Source organism: Cydia splendana, chromosome 18 (genome assembly GCF_910591565.1).
Source record: "Cydia splendana chromosome 18, ilCydSple1.2, whole genome shotgun sequence".
In the NCBI taxonomy this organism is placed as follows: Eukaryota; Metazoa; Arthropoda; class Insecta; order Lepidoptera; family Tortricidae; genus Cydia; species Cydia splendana.
In genome coordinates, this window is record NC_085977.1 from 1,804,206 (window position 1) to 1,828,888 (window position 24,683).

The window sequence follows — 24,683 nt, forward strand, 5'->3', positions numbered from 1 at the left end:
CTTGCCCGGTTTTTTATATTTTTAATCGACTGCGTTGGCCTCATCATCTCATGTAAACGTGAAAGCAGTGCAGTGCTGGGATCACTCATCATAATCAAAAAAGTCCATCGAGAACTACACTGTACTCAGTGTAGTTCTCGATGGACTTTTTGTTGGCGTGATAATTTATGTTTTATGTATATTACGACAAATATTCAATAAATATATTAGAGCTAGCGCTTAATATAGGAACCCGCTCTCGAGTACCTATTCCTTCTTTGGTCAACGCAAAATTTAAATTGTCCCAAATAGCCTTAAATCCCAAATAAATCTTTATCTTAACTTTAAAAGCAAATCAAAGCCACACCCTTCACGCTCTTCAGTCGCGGCAAATCTTATAAATTCAAACAATAGGATAATTGAGTGCGCGAGTGAGATGAGATGCAGATTGTGATGAGACGTGCTGCCGATATCATCTAGTGTCTTGGATGTGGGGTCCCAGTGTCAGCGACACACGGCCACATTGTGTCACTACTTTTAAAAAAAACTCGTATCTCACACTGCTACTCAAAATTGAAAAGCTTCCCATACATAGATACCACATATTGCTTTTGATTGACAGAACATGATAGGCGAGGTTTTTTTTAAGTAGGCAGCTTCTTGGCAAAAATTTTCAAATAAAAAAATTATCCAAACAAAATGACATATAAAAGCAGTTTTTGTATATAACTAATATAACATACATCTTACGTCTTTCATATTTACATCTTTTTGTTCACGCATATTCAGAATGCTTTGGCGTATACGCGCGTAAAAATTGACCTAAATAGGACCTATGAGAGATGAAATAGCTAGTAATGTTTCATCAATATTCAATGAATCGATATCATTGAAAGCAATCTTAACGGCATTTTAGCATGTGAAAATTGCGTAAAATGTATTCCTCGCAAGCAAAAAATACTGTAATTAATCTAAAAACTAACTCTCTCAAGCATATCAAGCTAAAAAAATACTTCTACGATTACGATAAAACAAATACTAAAAACTGGCGCGAACATCTTTAAATCAAAGAGACTACGATTTACGAGCGTTATGGAGTTTATAGCAGAAAATTAAAATCGGAATATGAAAATACACTACTTATTATTAGCCATTATCATAATACGCGGTTATTGTACTCACACGGTTACGCATCTACGCACAAAACACAAGAAATTGCGTAAAACAAATAAAATACAGTGCTTGAAAGTGGAAGAAAGCTATTAAAAAAAAGGTGACCTTTAAATACGCCGCAGCTCGTATTTACGGCGGGAAATTAAAATTATTCATTGTTTATAGTCGGTTAGATTTATTCGAACATGGATGCATCGTGGCGTTGAGTTATGAATAATTTAATGTCATAAAATCCGTGGTTTATGGTTTCTTATACTTACATGTAATAAAAATAAAGAAACCTAGAAACGTGAAACAGCGTTTTAATTAAATTTTGACCTAGATCCGATTTGATATTACGTTTTTGTGTAAAAATATATATTTCTCTAACACTAAAGCTAAAGCAGTATTTATTTCAGTTCTGTTTTGACAGCACCAATCATTTAAAAGGATTTCTCAACAATTTCAATTCATAACGTCAAGTAAGTATGTACTTAAATTGGCAATTATATCAAAAACGGTATATGTTATGACATTGATGACTATGATGATAAATAACAACAAAATTCCAATCTCAATTCGCAAAAATTTTCCAATTTTGAACTTGACATCAGATCACAATTCTATAGAACAAAATGGTGTTTGACGAAATTCGCTATAACTGGCTCCCGCCCTCTGTTGACAAGTTTTGGTCTGATAAAACTAAGCTCCTTGTAATGGAGCAAGTGGCAGAGGTCGCGCCTCTGACTGATACCATCTCACCACGGCTATGAAACGCAAATTTTGACCAAACATAGTTTAGTATAATGTCTTTTCTGAGTTTAGGTGGAAATTTAATGGAGCTAAAAGCTTTTTAGCGATAAAGGAAAGATTATTTCATTTCAAAGAAAAATGTTGCGTCAAATAGACTATATTGGTCTGTAGATAATCCTTCTTAAACTTAAGTCTATTTTTGAATGGTCTATTCAAGATTTTTATCAAGAAATAGTCATTAGCAAGCTAAGAGAACCTGACTCTTCGGTTACTTGCTCTCGATCTAAAACTATTTAAATTCCAACAGATAACTCTTTCGGATTACTATTTATATTTTCCCACGCTATGCCACAAATAGCAACCATAAATAACAAATATCATAAAAAATTAAAATCGGAATCAATTTTCCTATTTATCTCGTCCATAAATTAACAGTATCGACTCGTGCGCAGCTGTTAATGTCACTGATAGCTGCTGTTAGAGCCATCAATGTCCTAATATGTCACATTATTTACGTTGTTATGCTGCTGGTTATATTTATGTTAATATATATTCACTTTCTAAACAGTAATCCATGTGGTGTAGGCGATGATTGGAAAAGTCACAATCGAACCCAAAAGGTAAAGGAGGAAGCTGTTAAATATGATAAAGAAGGTATAAAATTTAAAGCGGACACTTCATAAAAACATGTTGAGTTCATAAATAACATCATATATAAGATATGTATAAAAGAAATTGAAGCAAGGAATTGAAAGTCTAACGATAAAAGGCTTGAGAAACTAAAGGAAAAGCAGCGATCACATATAAGTACAGGTAAGTCATGAAGGTTGCAAACAGAATCAGACCAAGAGACCTGTTCGTTCCATCAGTTATACAGGCAAGTATAATTCATACAGTTGTAAAACTGGTGGAAGCAATAATAATAAGAAGTTTCCTTTTTATACAACGTTTCAATGTAAATTACTCAACTCATAACATGTTTAATGCTATGAACTTGAATCAGAAAAATATTCGAAAATATTTGTCATAATAATAACAAACAGAGATTATGACGTATCAGATAACGCTCTGAGCGCCACGATACGGATCCATAATTATGTCTATATCAGGTAATAACTGATAGTGCGTGTCGTCACGATTGGAGAGTGCTAGTTCGAAGAATGAATGCTGATGTTGCTGGTGGAAAATTGAAACTAGACAACCATGTCAATTGCTTAGCAGTAATCATTATCGTTGAGGACGAAGATAAGGAATTTAATATAAAAAAATGTTATATGATTTTAATTAAAGTAATGAATACCACGAAGGAAAAGATAATACACCTAAAAGAGGGATTAAATTAAATTTTTATTATGTAATAATTAAGATATTCTGAAGAACAACAATATATGTAGTAGAAGATTTATCTTAGGGTAGCAAACCAATATAATGTTACCTCACATGCATAAAATCAAATGTAAATATGAAAACCAGGTAAGGACTCTCTATCCAGAATAAATCTTTTTTTTAAGTGTATATGGACTGCTCGAATGTCCAAAATGTTCCTCAGTACAAGTATAAAAAATTGGGTCCCAATAAAGTACCCTGAGGTACTCTTAACTTACACACTCTATACACGTAAGCTCTAAGTGCTTTAAGCATGCCTTAGGATGTAGGAAATATAAAGAAGAGTTTACCAGCTCATCAAAAATATAGAAACATCACACGTTACCACCGGACTCACCCGTATATTGCGTCCTTGTCCCTCTTATGGACGAGCGGCTCGCCAGGCAGCGCGTGCGCGGGCGCCGCCGGCGGGGGGTAGTGGACCGCGGGGAGGTGGGGGTGCGTCAGTCTGTGCTCGTGGTACATCGCGCCCCCCTCCATGTAACCACCCCCGTGGAGGCCCTCGTCGTACTGCAAGAAAATTAAGGTTATGTTAGGTTATGTAACACCAGGGCTTTAGAAGGGAAAAAATCGGCCAGGATCAGGATGAAAAGATGTAGAGTCCGTCTACGATAACTTTGCACTGACTTGAAGAACAAAATGAGGGGTGTCATTAAAACGTCATATTTTGACATTGCCACACTTTGTCATTGCGTAGCTTGGTATAAAATATAGTCAGTCAAGCAAAGCATGTCAGTAGCAATGTACAGCAAAGTGAAGTAGGGCAACACTCAAAGAGCAGTATTGCGCTAAGAAAAGCAGCAATGTACATCGAACCAAAACATGTAATTATCATAATCTCAAATTTTACAAATATTTACGATCAACGAGCATGACTGTACATTGTAGGTACCTTGACTTTGCTTAAGTTCATGCACAATCTTATTTAATATATTGGTATTTAATGGTGATAGCAGAAATTTCTTTTAAAATAGCAACGATTCAGAATATAAATAAACAAAATGGCTGTCATTCACGATCGACATCCCACAGATAAAACACAGATGACACGTGATTTTGGAATTTTTCGAAAACAGTGTTGCTAATCTGCAATTTTTCAAATTTTCCGCCTTTTGCTACTGACAAGATTTGCTTGACCAAATATAACTATTATTTTCCAGAACAAAAATGAAATAAAGACATTTTGATTATTATTTCATATTTATAATAATTGTAGTCAGATCATGCTACGGCTGCTCCAAGAATGACGGGTGTGTTAGTGACTTAAATTGCTGGTTTTGATTTTTGTGGAGTCACTGCACACCTGTCTCTAATCGTTTAAAGAATGACAGGAAATATTCTATTATTTAGAATTACAAGAGGTATATACTCGTAACTTCATACTGAATATTTTTCGTCACATAACATTGTCATATTTAATAATCTTGATAATGTTCATCAAAAACCAATAAACACCTATTTTGCAAAGAAACAAGTCATCGCGTCTAAAGGCATTACAAACCAGAATAAACCCCTTCACCTCTCATTCTATTTAAGTGCCCAAAAAAGGGACAAAACATAATCCTTTTACACCTCTCTTACAATTAAAAAGTTTTAAGTTGTCCAAAAAGAACGAAGGGCACTGAATATTCATTAAAATAGTCGAGTCATCGACCGATGGCTATCTACCATCAATTAAACTTGCTTGAGCTTTTAAAATGTATTCCCTGTAGATTACGGGGCTTAAAGAATATTTGACAGGCCACTTAGTGCCGCTTTTGTCTTTCAAGTAATTGTAATTAATTGAGATAACCTCTATTTTACAGAAAATTTTTGTATGTTCAATCCGTTCACATATCCCAAACAATAGTGTGTTTACTAACAATAGAACACGCTTTAAAAATTCCACAAAATTGAGATGTGTATTGGCTTAAATGACTCGCATCCAGGCCATAGTTGTTAAAAAAAAGAGATATGTATGTATCATCTTAAAATGTTCCAAACCGCACGTAGCATCTAAGTATTATATGAATAGACCCAACGATTTTGAAGAGCGGGTCTGCTATCAAATACAGTGACTGTGCGATTTGGACCGATCGATGCGTCATTACCTCGCCTAAAACGTTAGTAGACATTTTCGTTGTCGTAGGCATGACAAACACGCTCCGATAAATTTAAGATTCGAAAAATGCCTTAACTTTTTTTCTACGCGGAAGCACTGGCTGAAATTCCTGCGCCGCAAAAAAAAAGTTTGTGTCGTTGGAAAAGCTACTAACGCTAGTAAGTAGACATCAAATGTATCTCATTTTCACTTCTTATAAACATCCTGTGTCAATATTTTAAACCTATACCGGAACACATAACTGTCGACGTTAGTTGGACTGTGAGTTTTTATTGCCATTATACAGTTTTTTTATTTCTACGCGCAGTATCAGTTTCAGTCGATAAAGTAAGCACTAGGTCTCGTTACTGGCTACCTACTTAGCACTGGCAACGGCAAGTAAACAATACATACACGTACAGACAGCATATTAGTACAAGCAATAGAAAAAAGAAATACTTGTCGTTGAAAAAAAAACGCGTTCGAGCACCTTACATACTTATAAAATACCCTTATCTCAAGTTTTATGTTTCTTAGCTATCATAAAGAGTGTTCTACAATTTTAAAGGCCCTAAAATATTGTCTATGGATTATTTTAAGTTCAGAAACTGGATTCGGGTATTAAACTGGCCTTAAAGAAAGATCCAAAATAAATATGACCAGTAATATATGATCACGCGCCACGTTGCGGAATTTCATTGGAACTAATTTTGTCATACTATACTGAACAGTCACCATATAAATGAGAATAACAGCGCCCTCTTGACAATGATCAATTGATCATATATTACTGCTTTACGAAATAATTAAAATGTTCGATTTCACTATCACAAAATCAATAGCTAGCGAACAGGCAAATTTGATTAATCCCGTACGATCGCTTATCGATACGAATTGTTGTCACATTAAATTTATCTTTATATCTATACGAATATAATAATCACTATTAAGATTGAATACTGCTTTTTACTTTTTTGAAACTATGCTTTGTTATTGATAACATTCCCTTTACAACCAAACATATTTACTATTTTTATATGAGTAAAAAGGGTTGAAAGTTTTTAACAACTACGCGGGAGAAGGCGCGGGCAGAAGCTATAGCACTATTTGCAAAACTGAGCTATAACCGCGAAAAACGAAATTCCCAAATTGCGGGCATTTCTTTCTGTCACTCTAATTACACCTTCATTTGAGTAAAAGAGTAAGATCCCCGCAATTTGCGAATTTCGGTTTTCGCGGTAAGCCCTCTGGCGCTGATTGCAACAAACACACGTAATGTTATGGAAGGTCGCACATTAACGCTTAGAGTTTGAATTAAATTTACTTCATAAGATGTAACGTAGAAAAGGGACATGTTGCTAGGCAAAGTGATGGCAGGTGGACTAAAATGTTAACAGAATGGTGACCGCTTTCGGATGAAAGAAGCGCCTGGCGTCCGTTGGCTCGTTGGGTGGACGACATACGAAAGATTGCGGGTCACTTCTGGATGAGATTAGTTCAGTGGCGTACTAGAATTTAAGAGAGGCCTATGCTCAAGCAGTGGGCGATAAAGGGCTGATATGATGATGATATGAACGTAGAAAAGCCCACAAAATGCAAGCACCCGTCGTGCACATAGCGAATACAGCAATTCTTCCGTTTCCAGTTATTTTCAAAGCGGATTATCGAATGGTTTCCCATTGTTTTGCTGGCGCTACGTAGTGTATGGTATTGCATTCACGGGACTTTATTAGTTACCGCCGATGTTAAAAGCAGTAATTGTTTTAGTGCGAATATTGTTCGAGATTGCTGATAAGCTCAATATAAATATTATTATTGCCGGGAACGAAGGTGACATAACGTGGGAAAGGTTAGAAACTTGGGTTAAAACTCTTGGAGCAAAAAAGCATTGAAAAACTGCTTTTTTCTAGAATAAATGAAAGGAATCATTCAATTCGGAGATAAAGGCTGATAGCGTAACTGTTTTTGAGTAGAACTACGTTGAAATTAATGAATAACATCCTGTCTAAAAATCTAGCCTAGAAATGGCAGCATTTTTCTCAACGTTCCTACAGAGAGAACTCTTAAAAATATCATGCACTCTAACGCCTTGACCTTGTGGTGTTCAGATATTTGTGAGCTTCTTGTTCGCTTCGATATACTTGGCAGTGCCACTGTTCGTTAAATTAATTGATGGCATTTAGTCTTTTTCACACTCCTTATAAATAGGTATTCACTTTTGTATCAAATAAATAATGTATACTTAATAAACCGAATTGGCATAAATACAAAGTATCCGCATATAAAACATAAGTATTTAAGTAACCCCTAATTGTAAACTATATAAACCGCAAAACACACGATTCCGTCATAAAAAATTCAACGCTAAATTACACACCGCAAACATCACTGAAGGGAAATTAAATCATTACTTAAAACTGCAGTAACACAATAATGATTCGTTATTAGCCATTTACTAAACCTTTATACGACCATTATAGGACTATAACTAAGGGACGGAGAGTAGCAATCTAGCGTTTGCTCCCTAGGTTATGGTATATTAAGCAAATTATGGACTAGGAACCAGAGCCTGCTACATTGATTTAAGTACTATTAGTCGTAGCCACCTGTAGGCCTATATCGCAGGTGGTCGGGTAATAGTTATATAGTGGGCCTTTTCAAGGTGTTTTATTGGGGTTATAATTAATATTAAGTTTTTTTAGTCAGTCCGTTATTCATTTGCTTTAATTAGTTGTATAATTGCTGGATATGTTTTATTCATGCATGAAAACTAAACTGATTTTAATTGGTAGAGCAAAATGGTGTAGGTTATTTCAGTTTGCCTTACTCTATATTTATCGTATATTTAAATAGAATATTAACACTTAAACGTAAAATACATAAAGGTGTAATAAAGTGTAGCGTAATATTTTCACATAATCCCTACTTAATTATCATAAATACGAAAGTAACTGTCTGTCTGTTACCTCTTCACGCTTAAACAGCTGAATCGAATGAAGTGTAAGAATTAAATTATTATAATCAGTAATATATAGAGACAAAAAAATCTGATATTTTAATACGAATCATATTTGTATTCAATCAATACAAAGGTTTTAATAGGTTTGAATGTGTATGATAAAAGCTTTTGTATTAACCCGTATTAGGTATGACCCTTTATAGTTGTTTTTTTTTTAAGCTGACCGTTTCGGACTATAAGAGCACGATAGTCCTAAACGGTCAGCTTAAACAAATTCAACTACCTATCAATGCGTTTCGCCAAGATTGTTCACGCCTACGCGTACATTAAGGAAAACCCACTATTGTACTGTAAAATATAAAATTATCCGTTACCCGAACCTCATTACCAGCGATTTAATAACAAATCATATGCAATTCCCGTACAAATCTAGCATAGATAATAAAATAATGCCGGTTATTACGTGGTTAGCCTAGCCTGTATAGTCGGCTCGATTAAGACCTGTGTACACTCGACTTTAATTATTGCGCATAAATTATACCGTCTAACGATTTCGCACTGTTTGAACTTCTAGCTATGCCTAGGTTTAAATGACACTCTTGTGACTGCATTTTTTGCTATCTGCAATTATAGGTCATATTATCTCGTTCTCTCCTTTTAATACCATGAAAATGTGATATATCGAATGAGAAATTTTACAATTATGATTGTTTTTAGACGATTCAATCACTTACCTATTTATATTTGTATAAAATTAATTCTTTAATGTGACATTGACGGCCTCCGAGCCCAGTCGGTAGTGACCCTGCTAAGAAGCAGGAGGTATATTTATTAATGTATCATCGTCTAGTTCCTACAAAACCAGCAAAATGTTGAGCTTACTGTGTAAATAGGTCGATATGTGTAAAATTGTCCTAAAATATTTATTGACAGGTATCGTAAAACTGCCAAATCAGTGGGTCAAGTGACGCATAGATCTATGCAAAACTGAATCAATAAAACTACTAATGATATACAGCTGATTTTAAACTCGTTTGATTCATTTAAATTCTCTAACCATTTAACTACTCATATATGAGACAAATTTGGCTCTATATATATAATTTTTTCAAAAATTGCAAAAAGATCAAATAGTGAACATAATACTCAATGGAATTTGCTACAACTCATTAGAGCTAAACATAATGTGGATTTCTTTATCACAGAGCACACTATTATAGCAAATGCATAAATGCAAACATTATGAATTAATTCCGATAAAACTATTTTAATATCATGTAAATTTCTGTTTTCTTACTATGTTGCCTAATTCAAAATGACAAGTTCAAGATAAATAGATAGGTATTAAGATAAATCCTAGCTATTATATCGTATTTCACTTGCCTCCATTAGCAAATCTAATCGAATAGGATAATATCTGTGGCCTTCGGAGTAATCACGGTTAAATTATCATCGCTGCATAACGAGTTACATTACATGACGTTTATATGACCAGTTATTATGGATATACGATATACGTGTTACATACGTGATACGTGGAAGAGGTCTTTGAAGGGATATATTTAAATAACTCTACTTTCTTCATATACTTATTTAACTTAAACAATCTTCCACTGGTGACCGTAGATCTGGCAGCTTCCTCGCACAAAGAATAAGTATTGCGATACAGCGAGGAAATGCGGCCAGTATCTACGGCACCATTCCGCAGGGGGATATTTTGTAATTATTTATTTTAAGTTTAGTTTTATTTATTTTTAGATTTAGTTTTGTAGGTTAGTTATTTAATTATGTTTTTTTTTTCCTACTTAAATATACTAATGTATTTTTACCTGCACAAACGTACAGTTACTTAAATGTTTAAAAAAATACCAACGGCCTCCTAGCTTAGTCGGTAGTGACCTGCCTACTAAGCAGGAGGTCCCAGGTTCGAATTGCGGTAAAAACATTGATTTGTGTGTTTATCACAATCACAAATCTTTTTTTCTGACTTACGAATCTTTTCTAGCTATCTAAGCATGTATTTATAGATACGTATGTAGGTATATCGTCGCATAGTACCCATAGTACAAGATTTGCTTAGTTTGGGGCTAGGCCGATCTGTGTAAGATCGTCCCCAAATATGTATTATATGTATTTACTTCTATTAATAAGACAATCAGCAACACACCCACCACGAATAGACCCTTTGCTAGTTAAGGTAAGGTAGGTACACAATTATCAGTTAACTATGATCGTGGTACCTACGTAAGTACGTAATTACGTATACTAGATATATACCTATATCTAACCCACATCAACGATGTCGCAATGATAATTATATACAGCCGTATTCGAACAATGAGATACGTCAAATACTAGATATTAAAACGATATGGATTGGATATGTCAGTGTCAAACAAGTGTCAAAAGTGACGCTTTTGCTTGAAGAAAGGTCAATTTTGACAGTTGTTTGACACTGACATATCCAATCCATATCGTTTCAATATCTAGTATTTGACGTATCTCATTGTTCGAATACGGCCGATAATCAATATAAATTGTTCATAATATGTTCGCACCTCTCTGACATAGGCATTTGCCTAGGCACGTGTTATAAATGTCTTAAAATGGCTATATCCGTTACGTCCCCTTATATGTCATAAAACTGCTAAATTAAGTTGCTTACTGAAGGTGTGTCATGTTGGAATTCTAGATTGACAGCCACAAACGTGTTACATACAGACATACATATTCATACAGTAGGTATATATTTAGTAATTCAAGGGTAAGAGCATAGATGCACTTAGCCTAAGCTGCCTAAGTATGTTTATAAATATAAACAATAGTGTTATAATCTGAAATTTGTCCATTTTTAGACTACCGGTCATGTTTCCCCATGTAACGGTTTTCTGCGATAGCCTACGAAAAGCGTACTTGTAAGACATCTCACTTATATAAAATAAATAAATATTATAGGACAATTTTACACAGATCGAGCTAGTCTCACAGTAAGCTTAATAAGGTTTGTATTGTGAGTACTAAACAACGATATATATAATATATAAATACTTGTATACATAGGAACTCCGTACCTCATGGACGAAAATTTGTGATAAACACACAAATGCCCTAACCAGGATTCGAGCCCGGGACCTCCTGCTTCATAGGAAGGTCACTAGCGACTAGGCTAGGAGGCCGTCAAACGTTCAAAGGATCTTTTACAACCTTTGAGCAACTGTAAAAGCCGTAACAAACTGCCGCACCGCACCGTGACCTTGGTGCGGTGCGGTAGTCTGTTACGGCTATAAAGTTCAGTATTCAGTACAGATATAGATATGAAGCGTTCTCTACGTGTATAATATAAATGATATATTAATATGTATCCAATAAGTCTTTGTTCGTTATCAGTGAAGTAACTAAATGCGAAAGATTTTGTTTATATGCGTCCGCCATTGCGGCGTGTGTGCTCGCTGTATCTGGTGTCTTGATAGCTTATCATAATGTCATAATTATAACTAATCCTATATTGACGTAGAAATTACTACTGAATCGTAAATTTTGAACAGTGTTGATACTTGGAATCTTGAGGAGCAACTTTTTGATACTTGCGCTTTAAAACGTCAATTTTAAAGCCGAAACTGCTCGATATAGCTTCTTTTTAGGTATTTCCTAGAACCTGGTATAATTCCATTAAAATTTAGACAAAATTCAAAAGTATGTTTTTCATTTATGCCGCTAACCCGTTTTCTAAACTTGACCTGACTGAAATCAAAATCAAAATGGCGGCTACAATTAAACGTCAACGAACGAACAAGATGGCGGCCGTTTCGGACACGCGATAACGAGGCTAAAGAATTAGCAACGGATTTATATAGCGTTTTAGTCACAAACTTGCTATTTAGATGCTCTTTTAATATATAAAAGTGTTTTTACTTTAGGTTAGTAAAAGTACTTTAAGTTAAGTATGGTTTTTAACGACCAAGCTTTTTTAAGAAAGTTCTGAAAAAATACTGGATATTTTTTCTACTTGATAAGTTAAGATTTTTCTATAAAGCGCGCTCATATCGGTCAATAAGAAAAAGTAGCAAAATATTATTAATTCTATATTAGACATTTGTATTTATCTATTCATATAAAATGTCCACTATCTACTTATCAGAGTATAAATATAAATTCAGTTTGCGATTTGAGATACAAAACATATTTGTGTTGTGAATATTTACTCTCCAATCGCGGCGTTCGGTTGATAAAACCATGACTAACTTATAATTAAGAAGAAATGACGTCGATATCTACGCAGATTTACCTAGATTAGGTTCCCAGAACTTCAACACAAGTTTTCCCGAACGAGTCATCTTATATTTATCTCAAGTTAAGTAGGCCTTTCGCAAGATAACAGTTGGACTGTCCCCTCTTGCATTAAACGAATGTCCATCCTACGCAAAGATCCGTTACATCGAATGTCCAACAACGGCTTCAATATAACGCTGAACGCTCGTCTCAGAAAACCAGTTTATAGTGTGGTCTTTAGACCTGTAACTAATATATGAATAGTGGGATCACCGCTTACACCGGTCGGTGGGAATAACACCTAAAGCATTCCAAGTTCAAAACGACAATCTCAATTGTTGCCTCAACCTCAATAACCTCGCGTTCTTCCCTAAAGTGCTTTTTCACATTTCGAATTACATTTAATTCGAATTCAGAACACTGGCTGATTAAAATAATACCGGCTGACGCAACCGTTGTTCGAAATTCAAACGCATTACTGAAAGTGTTCAATGTTTTGGAGACGCGACGATCAATCAAAGCGGGCTTGTTGGAGCCGGGACGCGCTTACGTCACCCGTAGGCGGGTGTCGCTCCATGTGGCAAGTGTAAAAGCGTGTGTGACCGCTTAAATCACTTTATTCTAATTTCGAATCATAACGCCCAGAAAAAACGAACGTGCACTGGGTCCCAATCGGCGTAGACAAATATTTTCCCATAAATTATTTAGGTCAGTGCCACATCGCATTCCTACACGTACGAAGGGATGAGGGTAATTAAAATTCTGTAATGATAGCATTGACACCTCCGTCGCAATCGAACCGGTATACGTGTATTTAAAATGCGAAAAGGCCACTTTTTACGCACTATTTCACGTCACAATGCGCCTATGAAATTGATCAAACTATAGCATTCCGGAGGGAGTTTTTCTGATCATAACTCATAAATAGAAACGTAATCTACAGGGCGCTAAGCTATCGGCCACAAAATATGTAATGACTACCTTTTGACGTCTTGAGAGCCGGTTCCAAAATTAAATGATACGTTTTAAAAATGGAATCGCTCTGTCCCGCCTTTTTTCCTTCGAGATAACCTTTAGTCCATTTGTGTTGCCATAACGAAAAAATAAAAACGTGCGTTTTAATTTTTTTAAATGGCATTCCTGTGGTTTTTGCTGGGAATCTCTACGAAGTAATAAGTTGTTTGGGCGGGTTTTTGCGGGCCGTATGGTTTTACGCGTTCGTTTCTTCGGGTGGCTAATGCGTACACGGTAAAGATCTATATGATCCACATATGTCTCCGTCAGTGTTGATGACTGGACTTCTAATTAAACCTTGTATTGATCGTGGTTATTTAAATTTGGTTGCAAAATCCGTTTTTTACGATTGCGGTTTGGAGATTAGCGTAGGTCGGTCGGTTCTGGGAAGTGGAGAATTAACTTGGATATGAGTAAGCGAATGTTGTGGCTTTCTGAAAACGAAACTTTTGCGGCCGGTTTAATGTTAGATTATTAAAAAAAACATGTAGAAGGACGTTTCAAACGCAGGCGAGTGTTCGCGACGCGGGGTGGGTCTGTGACGCCACCCTTAGCTTTCACCTCGCTCGCACCCGCGCATATAATCTATAGCTATCCCGCTCGACTCTGTCATCTGGCAACGCATTCATACGTCTAGGGGGCCACCAGAAGCGATTCGTAACAGTGAATAATGTATTCGAACTCACAATACCTAATAACACGTAGGTATTTATAAGCGATACGATCACATGTACGCAATGAGAGGATACGCAGATTGGCACAATAAACGCGAACATTAAACCGAAGTAGCGGATTCGTGTGTGTTTTATGTATTTTGTTAAATTGATAGTGGTAAATCAAGCATCGTTAGGACGGTCGTACCTATCGAATTTTACAGCGTTCGCGGCAGTAAAACTTAGAAAAACTCTATTATATTACCTTTACTAGTTTTACTACGCCACAAGTCATAAATTCCTCTTCATTCATGATACGAGAATGTCCATTTGTTTCAGAACCATAAATACTAATAAAACGTCCTCGTTACAGGGACAGTTCAAAAATCGGGCACACGACTTCTTAACGACACCTATTAGGGATCTTCTGTCTGGTCGATTTAATTGAAAAATTGTATCCAGGCGCGTTGTTTCAACAACTTCTACGCTCCCCTGCTTGGACTAACCAGTATAAGCACGCCCTCTGCCTACGCACGGTTTGTATGAATGATTGTTACGTTGGTTTGTTTCGCTTTCACTTGGTAAGGTGTGAGAATGCACTCGCAGCGCTGCAAGAGTTGTATCCGACTCCCGTGGCGGATGCGGGCCCAGACGACCATTTATTCCATTTGCCCATCCGCATGGGGACACCGCGCGACGCCCAACGCGCAACCAACGCCTGCCTTAATTACTGGCAACACTTCGCCGTTCTATATTTGAAATATCGTAGGGCCCGTTCTAAAACTAACGAAGGTTACCGGCCAGCTGCAAAAGTCGCATTCGATATTCAATTTGTTAGAGTGTTTTTCTTCGTGAGTTTTATAAATAGACGCGTGAGCTATGTTCGACGGTGGATTCTAGAGATTCGCCGGCAGATTTATCGTAGGAAGCCATAACATTCGACTAAAGGCGTCGGATGAAAGTTTTAGTTTCCATTCCATTTTTAAATTGCACTGTTTAAAAACAAACGCGGACCCACCGCACTCTAGTGTTATCTGTGGTCTCGAAATTGATTTTAAGAGACCGTTAACCTTGTAGCCTTAGATTAGGTTTACAAATTGAAAGTGCTCGAGTTATCGCGAATTGCGCGTATTTATGGAATATATCTCATAGAATGTAAACAGTGGGGTCAATAGCTGGCCCTCGACCCACGATAGTGGTATCGTCTGAGGGACCCCAGTCTCTGATTTCACTTAGGTAAATATAACCTCGTTAAGATAACGATTTCCTTTCGACGCGACGCCCGTCTCCTTTTGCTCTTATTAAAGAATCAAAATAAGTGCTTAAAGGACTTTTATGTGACTAATAAAGTTGGTTATGCTTTTTTATTCCTTACGTTTTAAAGATACTTAATACGCAAACATTAATTAGTCGTTTAAAGGGCGAATGAGGCTGGTACTAACTTATTCATGTTTACTGTCATTTGTTTCATCTTTCTCCCCAGTTTTCTTTTTAATTTCGAAAGTACCACTTTCAAAATTCCACTATCAGTGTTGCCAGCGTAAAAAATCTTTTAAAAAAAGGTCAGATCATAAATAACGTTGACATAAAGCCGCCCACGCGCGCCTTATTGCGCTGTCCGCTTGTCCGTTCGTTACCGGCATTGTGCCCGTGAATGCGAGATTAGCCACACTGCTCGTGATTGACTATTTAAACTTCGAATTCTGAGTGACGCGCTCCAACCGCCACAATTTCTGTCTTCTTTCTCCGTCCAAACCCGTTTTGCAATATAGGAACTAATGAATCACATTATTCTAATATCAACAACATTAATAAGAAAGTCTCCGCCGTGTCTTGAATAATATACTGTCTATTCCAATATTAGGTACAGAAGTAACCTGTTTGATTTCCCATAACAATTTGTTTTTATTTCATCGCAAAGCTCGCAACGCGGGACGCGTCGGGTGTGCCACCGCCGGGACTCGTTCTTGGCAATAATTTGGTCATCGCCCTGGCCTCATGTTGTGACCGACTAAACTGCTCGAAATAAAACCGAATCAACGCGTAATTCAAACGCGGCGCCGAACCAGCGCTAATCTAACAGATAAGGCACACTAATTACCCGTAACGGCTCTCTATTCATCTTACACCGGCCATAACTCTGAAGTGTCATCGAAAAAGCGCGCTAAACAGCCCAGCGACGCTGCGTTCCAATTTCAAACCTCGTTATCGCCCGAAAAAAGAACGCACCAAAAGCCACAGAATAAAAAAGTATTTTTTGAATTTGGAATCGTACGTTCGGTAAACACTGGCTAGCCGGCCAGTGCGTGGTATTTAGAGGCATTGTTGCAGCCCCCGGCTCGATAGTGGCGAGTCATCTCCCGTCAATTAATATTGTTTAATGTACAACTCTAAATCGTGGCGGCGTATTAGAGGACTTAGGGAGGACACAGTTATGTCGATGGGCGATAGCAGACTTTGTGTCGACGTACAACTGCTTAGCGGCATTAGAAACCTTACGTTCTTATTATAAATTTAAAATGTTTGTTCAAAGCACTGTTTAGAACCTGGCTTATAATTAAGTATAACCCAAAGGAAATCATTTGGCAGAGTTACGGTTATGATTGGTCTTTCTCACGCTATGTTAGTCGTAACTAAGTAATACAATTGAAAAAAGAAGCGCTACAAGAACCGCGTTTACAATATTACAGTGTAATAAAAGTAGGAGAAATTCTGTCCCAAATGTTTATTTGCAGGTATTTAGCGCTACTTGGAATAATATTTCAAAGTCCAGGTGACAAGAACCACCGACATCACTCTGAATTTAATTCAAGAATTATTTATTACACGAATATCGTTGCCAGCTCAAAATTACGTTTGATTTATGCACGCTCCTAGATTATAGCTGGCAACACCACAACTGCGTCTAGGTGTTTTATTAAAATTCTGGGCTGATTTTAAAAAGGATGTCAGACATTTTGGAACACAATAAACGGTCAAATTAGCGAGCGCGGGAATTAGCACTGAATCCAAAGTGCGCAATTAAGGCGCGTCTACAAAGAGCCAATTCGAAAATGAACAGCGATATTCAAATTGAAAAAGGAACGCGCTGCGAATAAAACAATGAGAGTTCGGTACCTGCCCTCGGGTATGTTCGACTGCGGTCGGAATGCGCGCCGAGTCGACGCATCTAGAGCCCAGTTCGAATCCAAATTCAAATTCGAAAATGGAATGGAACAGCGAAATTTAAATAACAAATTAGTGGGTGCGTTTAAAGCGCGTCGGCTATAGACTGATTTGTATTGATTTCAATGTTGGCATTATGCTAAAATACGGTTTTTTGCCAAGCAAAAGTGTCTTCAGAATTACAAGTCTATAATGGATTGTTCATGGCTATTTCTTATTTTACTTTAAAGTCAAGTTTTTTATCTGTAACATTATTGTCATAATTAACTTGTACCGTAATATTACCTTACGTCTATATTTAACAAAATAGATTATATTTAAGTTCATACAAAATTATTATAACTAGATAAGTGCGTGTCATATTATCTTAAGAAGACTTACAGTAATTTATGTTTTTTTTTTCAATGTCGCGGTACTGTCTATAATTGTTGGATTTTAAGTTGTTTACTATAAAATAAATACTAGAAACCTAGTTACAATACCCACGTGTCTTTCTACCTGTTTTTATTAACTTTCTGTTGAATATTCACTAAAAGCTAAACATTTACACGAAATTAAATAAACTTTAGTATAAAGCTCGTGGAAGCTCCCGACGGCTGTAAATTTAAGTCCCTCAAAATACTGTCAAAATTATATTACTGGTATTATAAGCCTTCTTTCACCATAACAGCTTTTGAAAGCTCATTCTCGCCAACTTCTAAATAACAAAATTAGTACCTACTAAATTAGGTATTTTTAAATTTCTGCACATAGTGTCATCAAGTTGGTATTTCAAAGTAATAAAAATATCTTTATCTACCTTTTTTAATAGTTAGAATTCGCTTTAGAAGCGGAAAAGGCTTTTATTGTGAAATGATGATCCGGCTTGGTGACGTTCCATCGCTTTTTTCAACAAAAATACTTAATGGCCACTCGTAATCGCCATATCGCATTAAAAACATTAATGAGCCAGTCCCACCAGTTTATATCAAAACTAATATATCATTCAGCATACATAAACAGATACATCACTATTATATAACTCTACTAATTTATCTGCTCACGGCGGCCGAGGCAATGACCGTTTTAAGTGACATTTATCTGTTACCGAAATGGACTTCCATATTTGAAATTAGAAAACAAATTCGAATCGAGAAATGCGTTTTTTTTAATTCGTAGTTTTTTTAATCGGCGTTGAGTAATGGACGGAACGGTTTTTTCGGAAAAAGCATAATTTAATCATTAGAAGAGTTTTTCCTGTTAGATTATGGTCGTAGAATACGTACGTAACGAGTCGCTATCTAAGTGACTAGTTAGTAATATAACTTCCGTAACATGTCGTAACTTAACACTTTCACGTCATTATTAGCAGTCCTTAAAACTTCGAAACGAGACCTAACGTAGTAACGTTATCTCTGAACGCGACAGTACTAATGGCGAAGCGTTTTCCAACACTTAAAACATAAAATCGACTTGTGTTTATCGTGAAATGTGAACAGAATTGCCTATACAATACTGGTATTATCTTTACTGTTCGAGTAAGTGCCAATAATAAGTTTAATGCGCTAAGAACGGTCGCAACGCCCGCGGATCGGCGCCATCTTAGAAAAATAAAAAAATAACTTCAAACGAACCTGTAATTTAGTTTAATCGTATAAAAATGTTTTTGTTTAATGTTTTAAACTGTCGTATGCGCATTTGGTCCGTTTTATGAGGTTTAAAGTAGATTTCGGGTCGGTTGCCAAAATATTTATTACCATTGAGAGCCGTTCGCCACCTCTAACGCGATACTTTAGCGGATCTTTTACGTCCGAGCTTGCGCGCCAACATGTTGGTTCAATTGTTCAAGATTTATGATTTGTTCTGACGTGTTGACGAAATGTGACCTTTGCGTGGAGTTGAAATGTCTTACAAGGCAAATTACAAGTCCATAAGAGGACGAAAATTCGTGGCTGTCTTGAATTTCAGATTTCGAGAAATCGTTGAATTTTTACGAGGTTGTATTACTTGTTTAGTCGTCTTGTAGCGTCTATAAGATCAACAGATGTTCAATACATGTTTATAGTGCTGATACACCTATAAGATGCATTGAGATAACTTCTAAAACGGGATTTAATTTTGAAAGTTGCTAATATACACTAAACTAAAAGCACTTTATATCGTAACAACAGTTAGAAAGATGCCATGATGATGATGCCTTGTAGTAGAGTGTGTTGCTAAATTATGAAGTGCTTATTAGATATTTTATTATTTTAGGTTAAGTAGATATTAGCCATTTTCAAAATTACCCGTTTTCTAAGTTGCAGTATGTCATTAACAGAATAAAACACTAGCATGTTTATATTTTACAGAAAAAACGTTCCTACTTACATCTGAGTCTTACTCATAACATAACACATCCATGTAGGAACGATAATTCACAATTTATCTACTACGCCAAGCATTACTCAAGTATTTTGGCCAAAATATGCGTTTCCAAAACACGTGTTATCAATCCACAATTACTAGGACACAGGGACCATTATCGGCGATTACTAGCAGACAAAATGATAATGATAACACTATCGAATATATCATAAACTTTACGATACGTTAGTCCATGACAATGCTCGGACAAGTCTTGTGTAAATATAATTTCGGACACCGATATTGTTTTTAGGCAATTTAGATCTACTTTTACAAGCGTTTTATTAGTACTGGCAATATTGCGGCGGCGGCGCGGCGGTTAAAAAAGTCATCACGGCACGGTATGCTGTATTAGTTTTAATAAGTAATGCGATATCAAATATTAGATGCACTATTATTGCTTTATAATGTGGAACACTACTTTTTATTATATTAACTTTTGTATTTAATCAAATATTTTCAGCGTGAAATTAAAAGTCATATTCAAGATAGATTTATTTATTTATAATCAAATAATCGACTAAATATTTTATTTATTTATTACGTTAGTGTAGTTAGGTAGTAAGTTATTTATTACGTTCGTAAAATGTATCACTTGATACCGAAAAATTGGTTATTCGTCGAATTAAATTCCAGAAACGTGATTTTTTGTATTTTTAAGAAGCCAAAAGTAACTTAAACGTAGATTAATATAAATACGCAGTTTGTTGTATCTTTACATACCATAATCATAATCATTTATTGCATCCATTACCTAAATACCTGTGTGGTTTATTTTAACCTATGTATTCAAAATAAATAATTGCAAAAAGAAAGTTCTCTAATGTAATCTACTAATCCTACCCTCCTTCAGCATGACTGCAGGTAATTCCAATTTTCCCGACTTATCTTTATATTTATCATCACTCTCCTGATAAGATTTACAAATCCATAAAATTCTTGGCTAGTATCATAAAAGGATTAAGAAGTGTATTATTTATAAATACCTACTGTCTCTACCTGGCCTCTATTGATTTAAAAATTAGTGTTTTGTTAATATTTATAGGTAAATGTATTTGGTTTTATTTAGAATATGATCCTAAGCTAAATCTAACGGGTAAGTATAAAATAATCCTCTAAAAAATTTAAAAGAAGCAAGCATATTTACAATAAAATGTTCATGCTCTATGTATTTTTGTTAATCATAAGGTTAATCGTTACTTACTATTTAATAACCAAATTATAAGTATTAGATAGCTTACCTACCAATTTATTATGAAATTAAGATGCTCTTACTAACTTTGTAGAATAGTTGACAGTCTTAAGCACGAGCAAGTAAATTTATTAATAGATAAAATAACGCAGACTCTATTTTTATTTTCAGTTAAAATCAAATACTTGGGTTTTCCACTTTTTTGTGAATTTGCAATACATTATAATTGTTACTACCTACAACTTCACGTGTATTTAAATAAATTTAGTAGGTAGTAACGTTCACAAGATAGATAGATACCTATAGGTAGAGCTTTTTGCGACAAGTAGGTATCAGACAAGACACACCCCAATTCAACCGCTGTAGGTTGGACTTTTGGCCGACGGCCTACGGCGGCATTGGGTTATGATTATAGGTTTTCATTTTAAGTGTTTTTATTAAAATGAGCACAAATACTACATATCTAAAACGCTAGCTTCTTATATGAAATTGTACGTTCTAATCCTCCATCAAGTAAGGTAACGTAGTTCAAAGTTTTAATTTGTTTTTAAATTTAATTCGCAGGTACCTACATATTAAAGTATATGCTTTTTGTAGCTGGTTAGGTCCCTGATAGTTAGTCCCTAAACACATTTATTATTGCAATATTATTTAAAGAAAACTACATTGATTATTACTGCAACGATATTTTTATTAGGTCGTTTCGGTTCGTATTAGTCTATAAAGTGCCTACCGGTTTATAATGACTAGAAAAGCGAATCGACCATAGAAATTAAATTCCTTAGATATCCACATTTAACACACGGCTAGGTGGAACCTATAAGCACATAAAATAGCGTAATTAGAAATCTAACCTACCTATAAATATTATAGACATCTATATTTGTGTATATATTTTATTATTATAGGTAATCAATCACAATTAATGTCCTTGTAATAATAATATGTTCAAATGTTCAGTTTTACAACACTAAAGTTCACTTTACGATAACTACCTACTACCTACTTAGTTACCTTTGGATACAGTTTTTTTATGACTGGTTTTCTAAATGACGTACAGTATTAAAACCTTTTCTAAGTTGTTCATAATAATCTAATTTGTTATTAAGCAGAAATATAGAAAAAATATAATTTGATTAGGTAGGTAGATGACCTCCTTTGCGCATATTACTACCGTACCTGCTTTAACGTACGTTTTCGAATACCTAGGTGCCTAGACCGAGTCCTAGGATTTAATTGTTTAACAATGTAAAAAAAATACATTTAAACGATAATATTTGATTTCATTTGAATATTGCCGCTTGCCGTCTTTTTATATTTGTCATTAAACAAAATAGGTATCGAGGTTTCCGAAGTACCTTTATTTTATACCTAGTGTATATTTACCTAACTTTAAGAAACTGTGATTGAATTTTAACTATTTCGATTTTATTAAAACATCAACTGCTCGTGTGTGGTCAAGTGAGGTTAGTTTTATGGTGTCATAAAATCTCATGACACTCAATATACCTATATTATGATAAGCTGATTGTAATGGCATGTTCCGGTACACTATCTGGCAGATAAAATAATAACAAGTTTATTAATTTCATATTTAATTATTTATTTTATCAACTTTATTACTGAATGCATTTTAATAACAACTTTTTAACGCCGACGTGAGTATGAAGTTTGAAAGTGAGCACGCCGACTCTAGTAAACAAGGTTTAAATTAAAATATTAAACTATATAAGTGTGAAAATACACAATATTATTATTATTGTGTTATCAATGATATGCCTGTTAATGTAGAGTTGTAAAGGTACTTAGTATTGTTAGGTATTACATATGTTTTTATGACATTTGTCTCCTACAATTGTCCTAAATCATTCTAGCAATAAATTACAGCCTACATTGTTTGGGATATTGTCATACCCATCGAACATTTAACTGCCCCAGTAATTTAATAATAAAAGCGACCCAAAACTATACAAAGTAAAGGATTAAAAACAATGCGACAAATCTTTGGGAAGCCCAAAAAAATTCCGTTAGTGCATCTTTGTGGTATCAAAGGACCTTTTTTCTGTCATTGTCAATTGAATTTTATTGTTGGTTTCTCAGATAGGCCCTTTTGTGCCCAACCGTGCGTTTAAAGCTGCTTGTACCTAGCCCCATGGAGCCAAGAGAGCAGCTAACAAAAGCCCCCCGCTGCACACAATTTTATCTCCTTTATTCACGGCCCCAGCTATCACCTCGCGTGCTACGGAACCTGACTTTAACAATTCCGTTTTGAATACCTAGTCACTTTTACGGCTAGGTTTTTAATGAACCCGACGCATTTGTTTTTACGACGCGCGAGATGCTTTATAATGTTGATTACGTTATCGTCGGTTAATTACGTATGAAATGCATTTCGTTTTCTTCCCAGGCCTCGTTACGTATTCCTAACGTGCGTCACTTGTTAAAACAGTTCACCGGCGTGGCCATGCTTAATGTGCCTCAACATGTCTCAATACTGATTTAAGTTACTGCTTCAAAACATTCGTTTAACAGGACGGATATCATAATAAGTGTTGTGAGATTGTTTCATGAAGAGTTTATTATGCATAGTGGGAGTTTATTGTTTGTTATGAACATTATCTAGCTCGCTATCACTTAGGCCGTTTACTCTGCGCTATCAGCTGACAGGTGTTCGTGGTACATACCCTAGGCTGAGCCATGAAAGCTCGGCCCGAGCCCGGGTGCAAGGCTCCGCTGGCCACAACGAATGTTTTTCGTCACGGGCCCCGACACAACACACAAGCACGTGCACACATACACAACAGACACCGTCACAGCGGCCCGCTAGCTCACTAGTGTCATACTGCACTCGCGACGGTTGACTTGAATTGTTCGATCACGGGACGCGTGGCCGAGCGAGGCGCGGGGAAGCGGGAGGCCCGGCGCGCTCGGCAGTCTAGCGGACACTGGCGCGGCCGGCGCGAGCGGGGCCGACGCCGGGGCGTGGCGGCCCGCCCGGCGCGGCGCCTCCAATCGGCGCGCCCGCCGACCCTCCGCGCGCCGCCGACCCTCTCCGCCGCGCCGACCGCGCGCCGCCTCACTCCGCGCCGCTGCGCCGACAGAGACGGTCGCGCGCGCTTTTTTCTCGCCTCAATCAGAGTTTCTCTCGGATTTTCTATAGCTAATCAAAATCGCTGTCCTCTCGAACGGAACGTGTGTGATGCCGATGTGCATGATCCGGCTCTATATGCCAGCCTTTATTTTGGTATGAATATTGGAAAACAGAGAATAAACAAGTGTGTACGTAGGGTGGTACGCATGCGTCGACTCTCACATGTAGGTAGAAGTGCTTAATGTGAAAACTTTGTGACCGCGACTCATTCATTCCATGAACGAGTATTTCCGTTATTAAATATGTTGTTTCGGTAGTTTTGGAACAACTGGGTTAGAAATAAGCATTTTCAACCAGATACCATGGATCAATTTATGGTCATTTTAGTCTCAATAACAACACTGTACATTGTACTTACAATATTATATAATTTATTAATATTTGTATGTAAATGATGGGTAAGTGAAGACCCCAAGACATTTGTTAGTTTTCTATCGCAATAACCAGCAAAAACTTGATATACCTACCTAAACAGAAATGCTTATCACTAATAGAGACTAATAACCTACCTTATTTTACTTTCGGAGCAAAAATTACTAATATTT

General features: G+C 36.1%; 1 protein-coding gene across 2 annotated transcripts in view; it reads right to left on the reverse strand.

The window, feature by feature from the left end:
* LOC134799339 (homeobox protein homothorax) overlaps positions 1-23,943 on the reverse strand; it is a 346,576-nt gene extending 322,633 nt beyond the window's left edge. Inside the window, exons 1-2 of one of the 2 annotated variants that reach the window (XM_063771743.1) lie at positions 23,672-23,943; positions 3,608-3,780 (exon numbers count right to left, since the gene is read on the reverse strand). In XM_063771743.1, coding sequence (XP_063627813.1) covers positions 3,608-3,780; positions 23,672-23,686 — 188 coding nt within the window. In that variant the 5' untranslated portion in view covers positions 23,687-23,943. The remainder of the gene's footprint in view (positions 1-3,607; positions 3,781-23,671) is intronic. The other variant, XM_063771744.1, reaches the window with a different exon arrangement.
* Between the last annotated feature and the right edge of the window lie 740 nt (positions 23,944-24,683).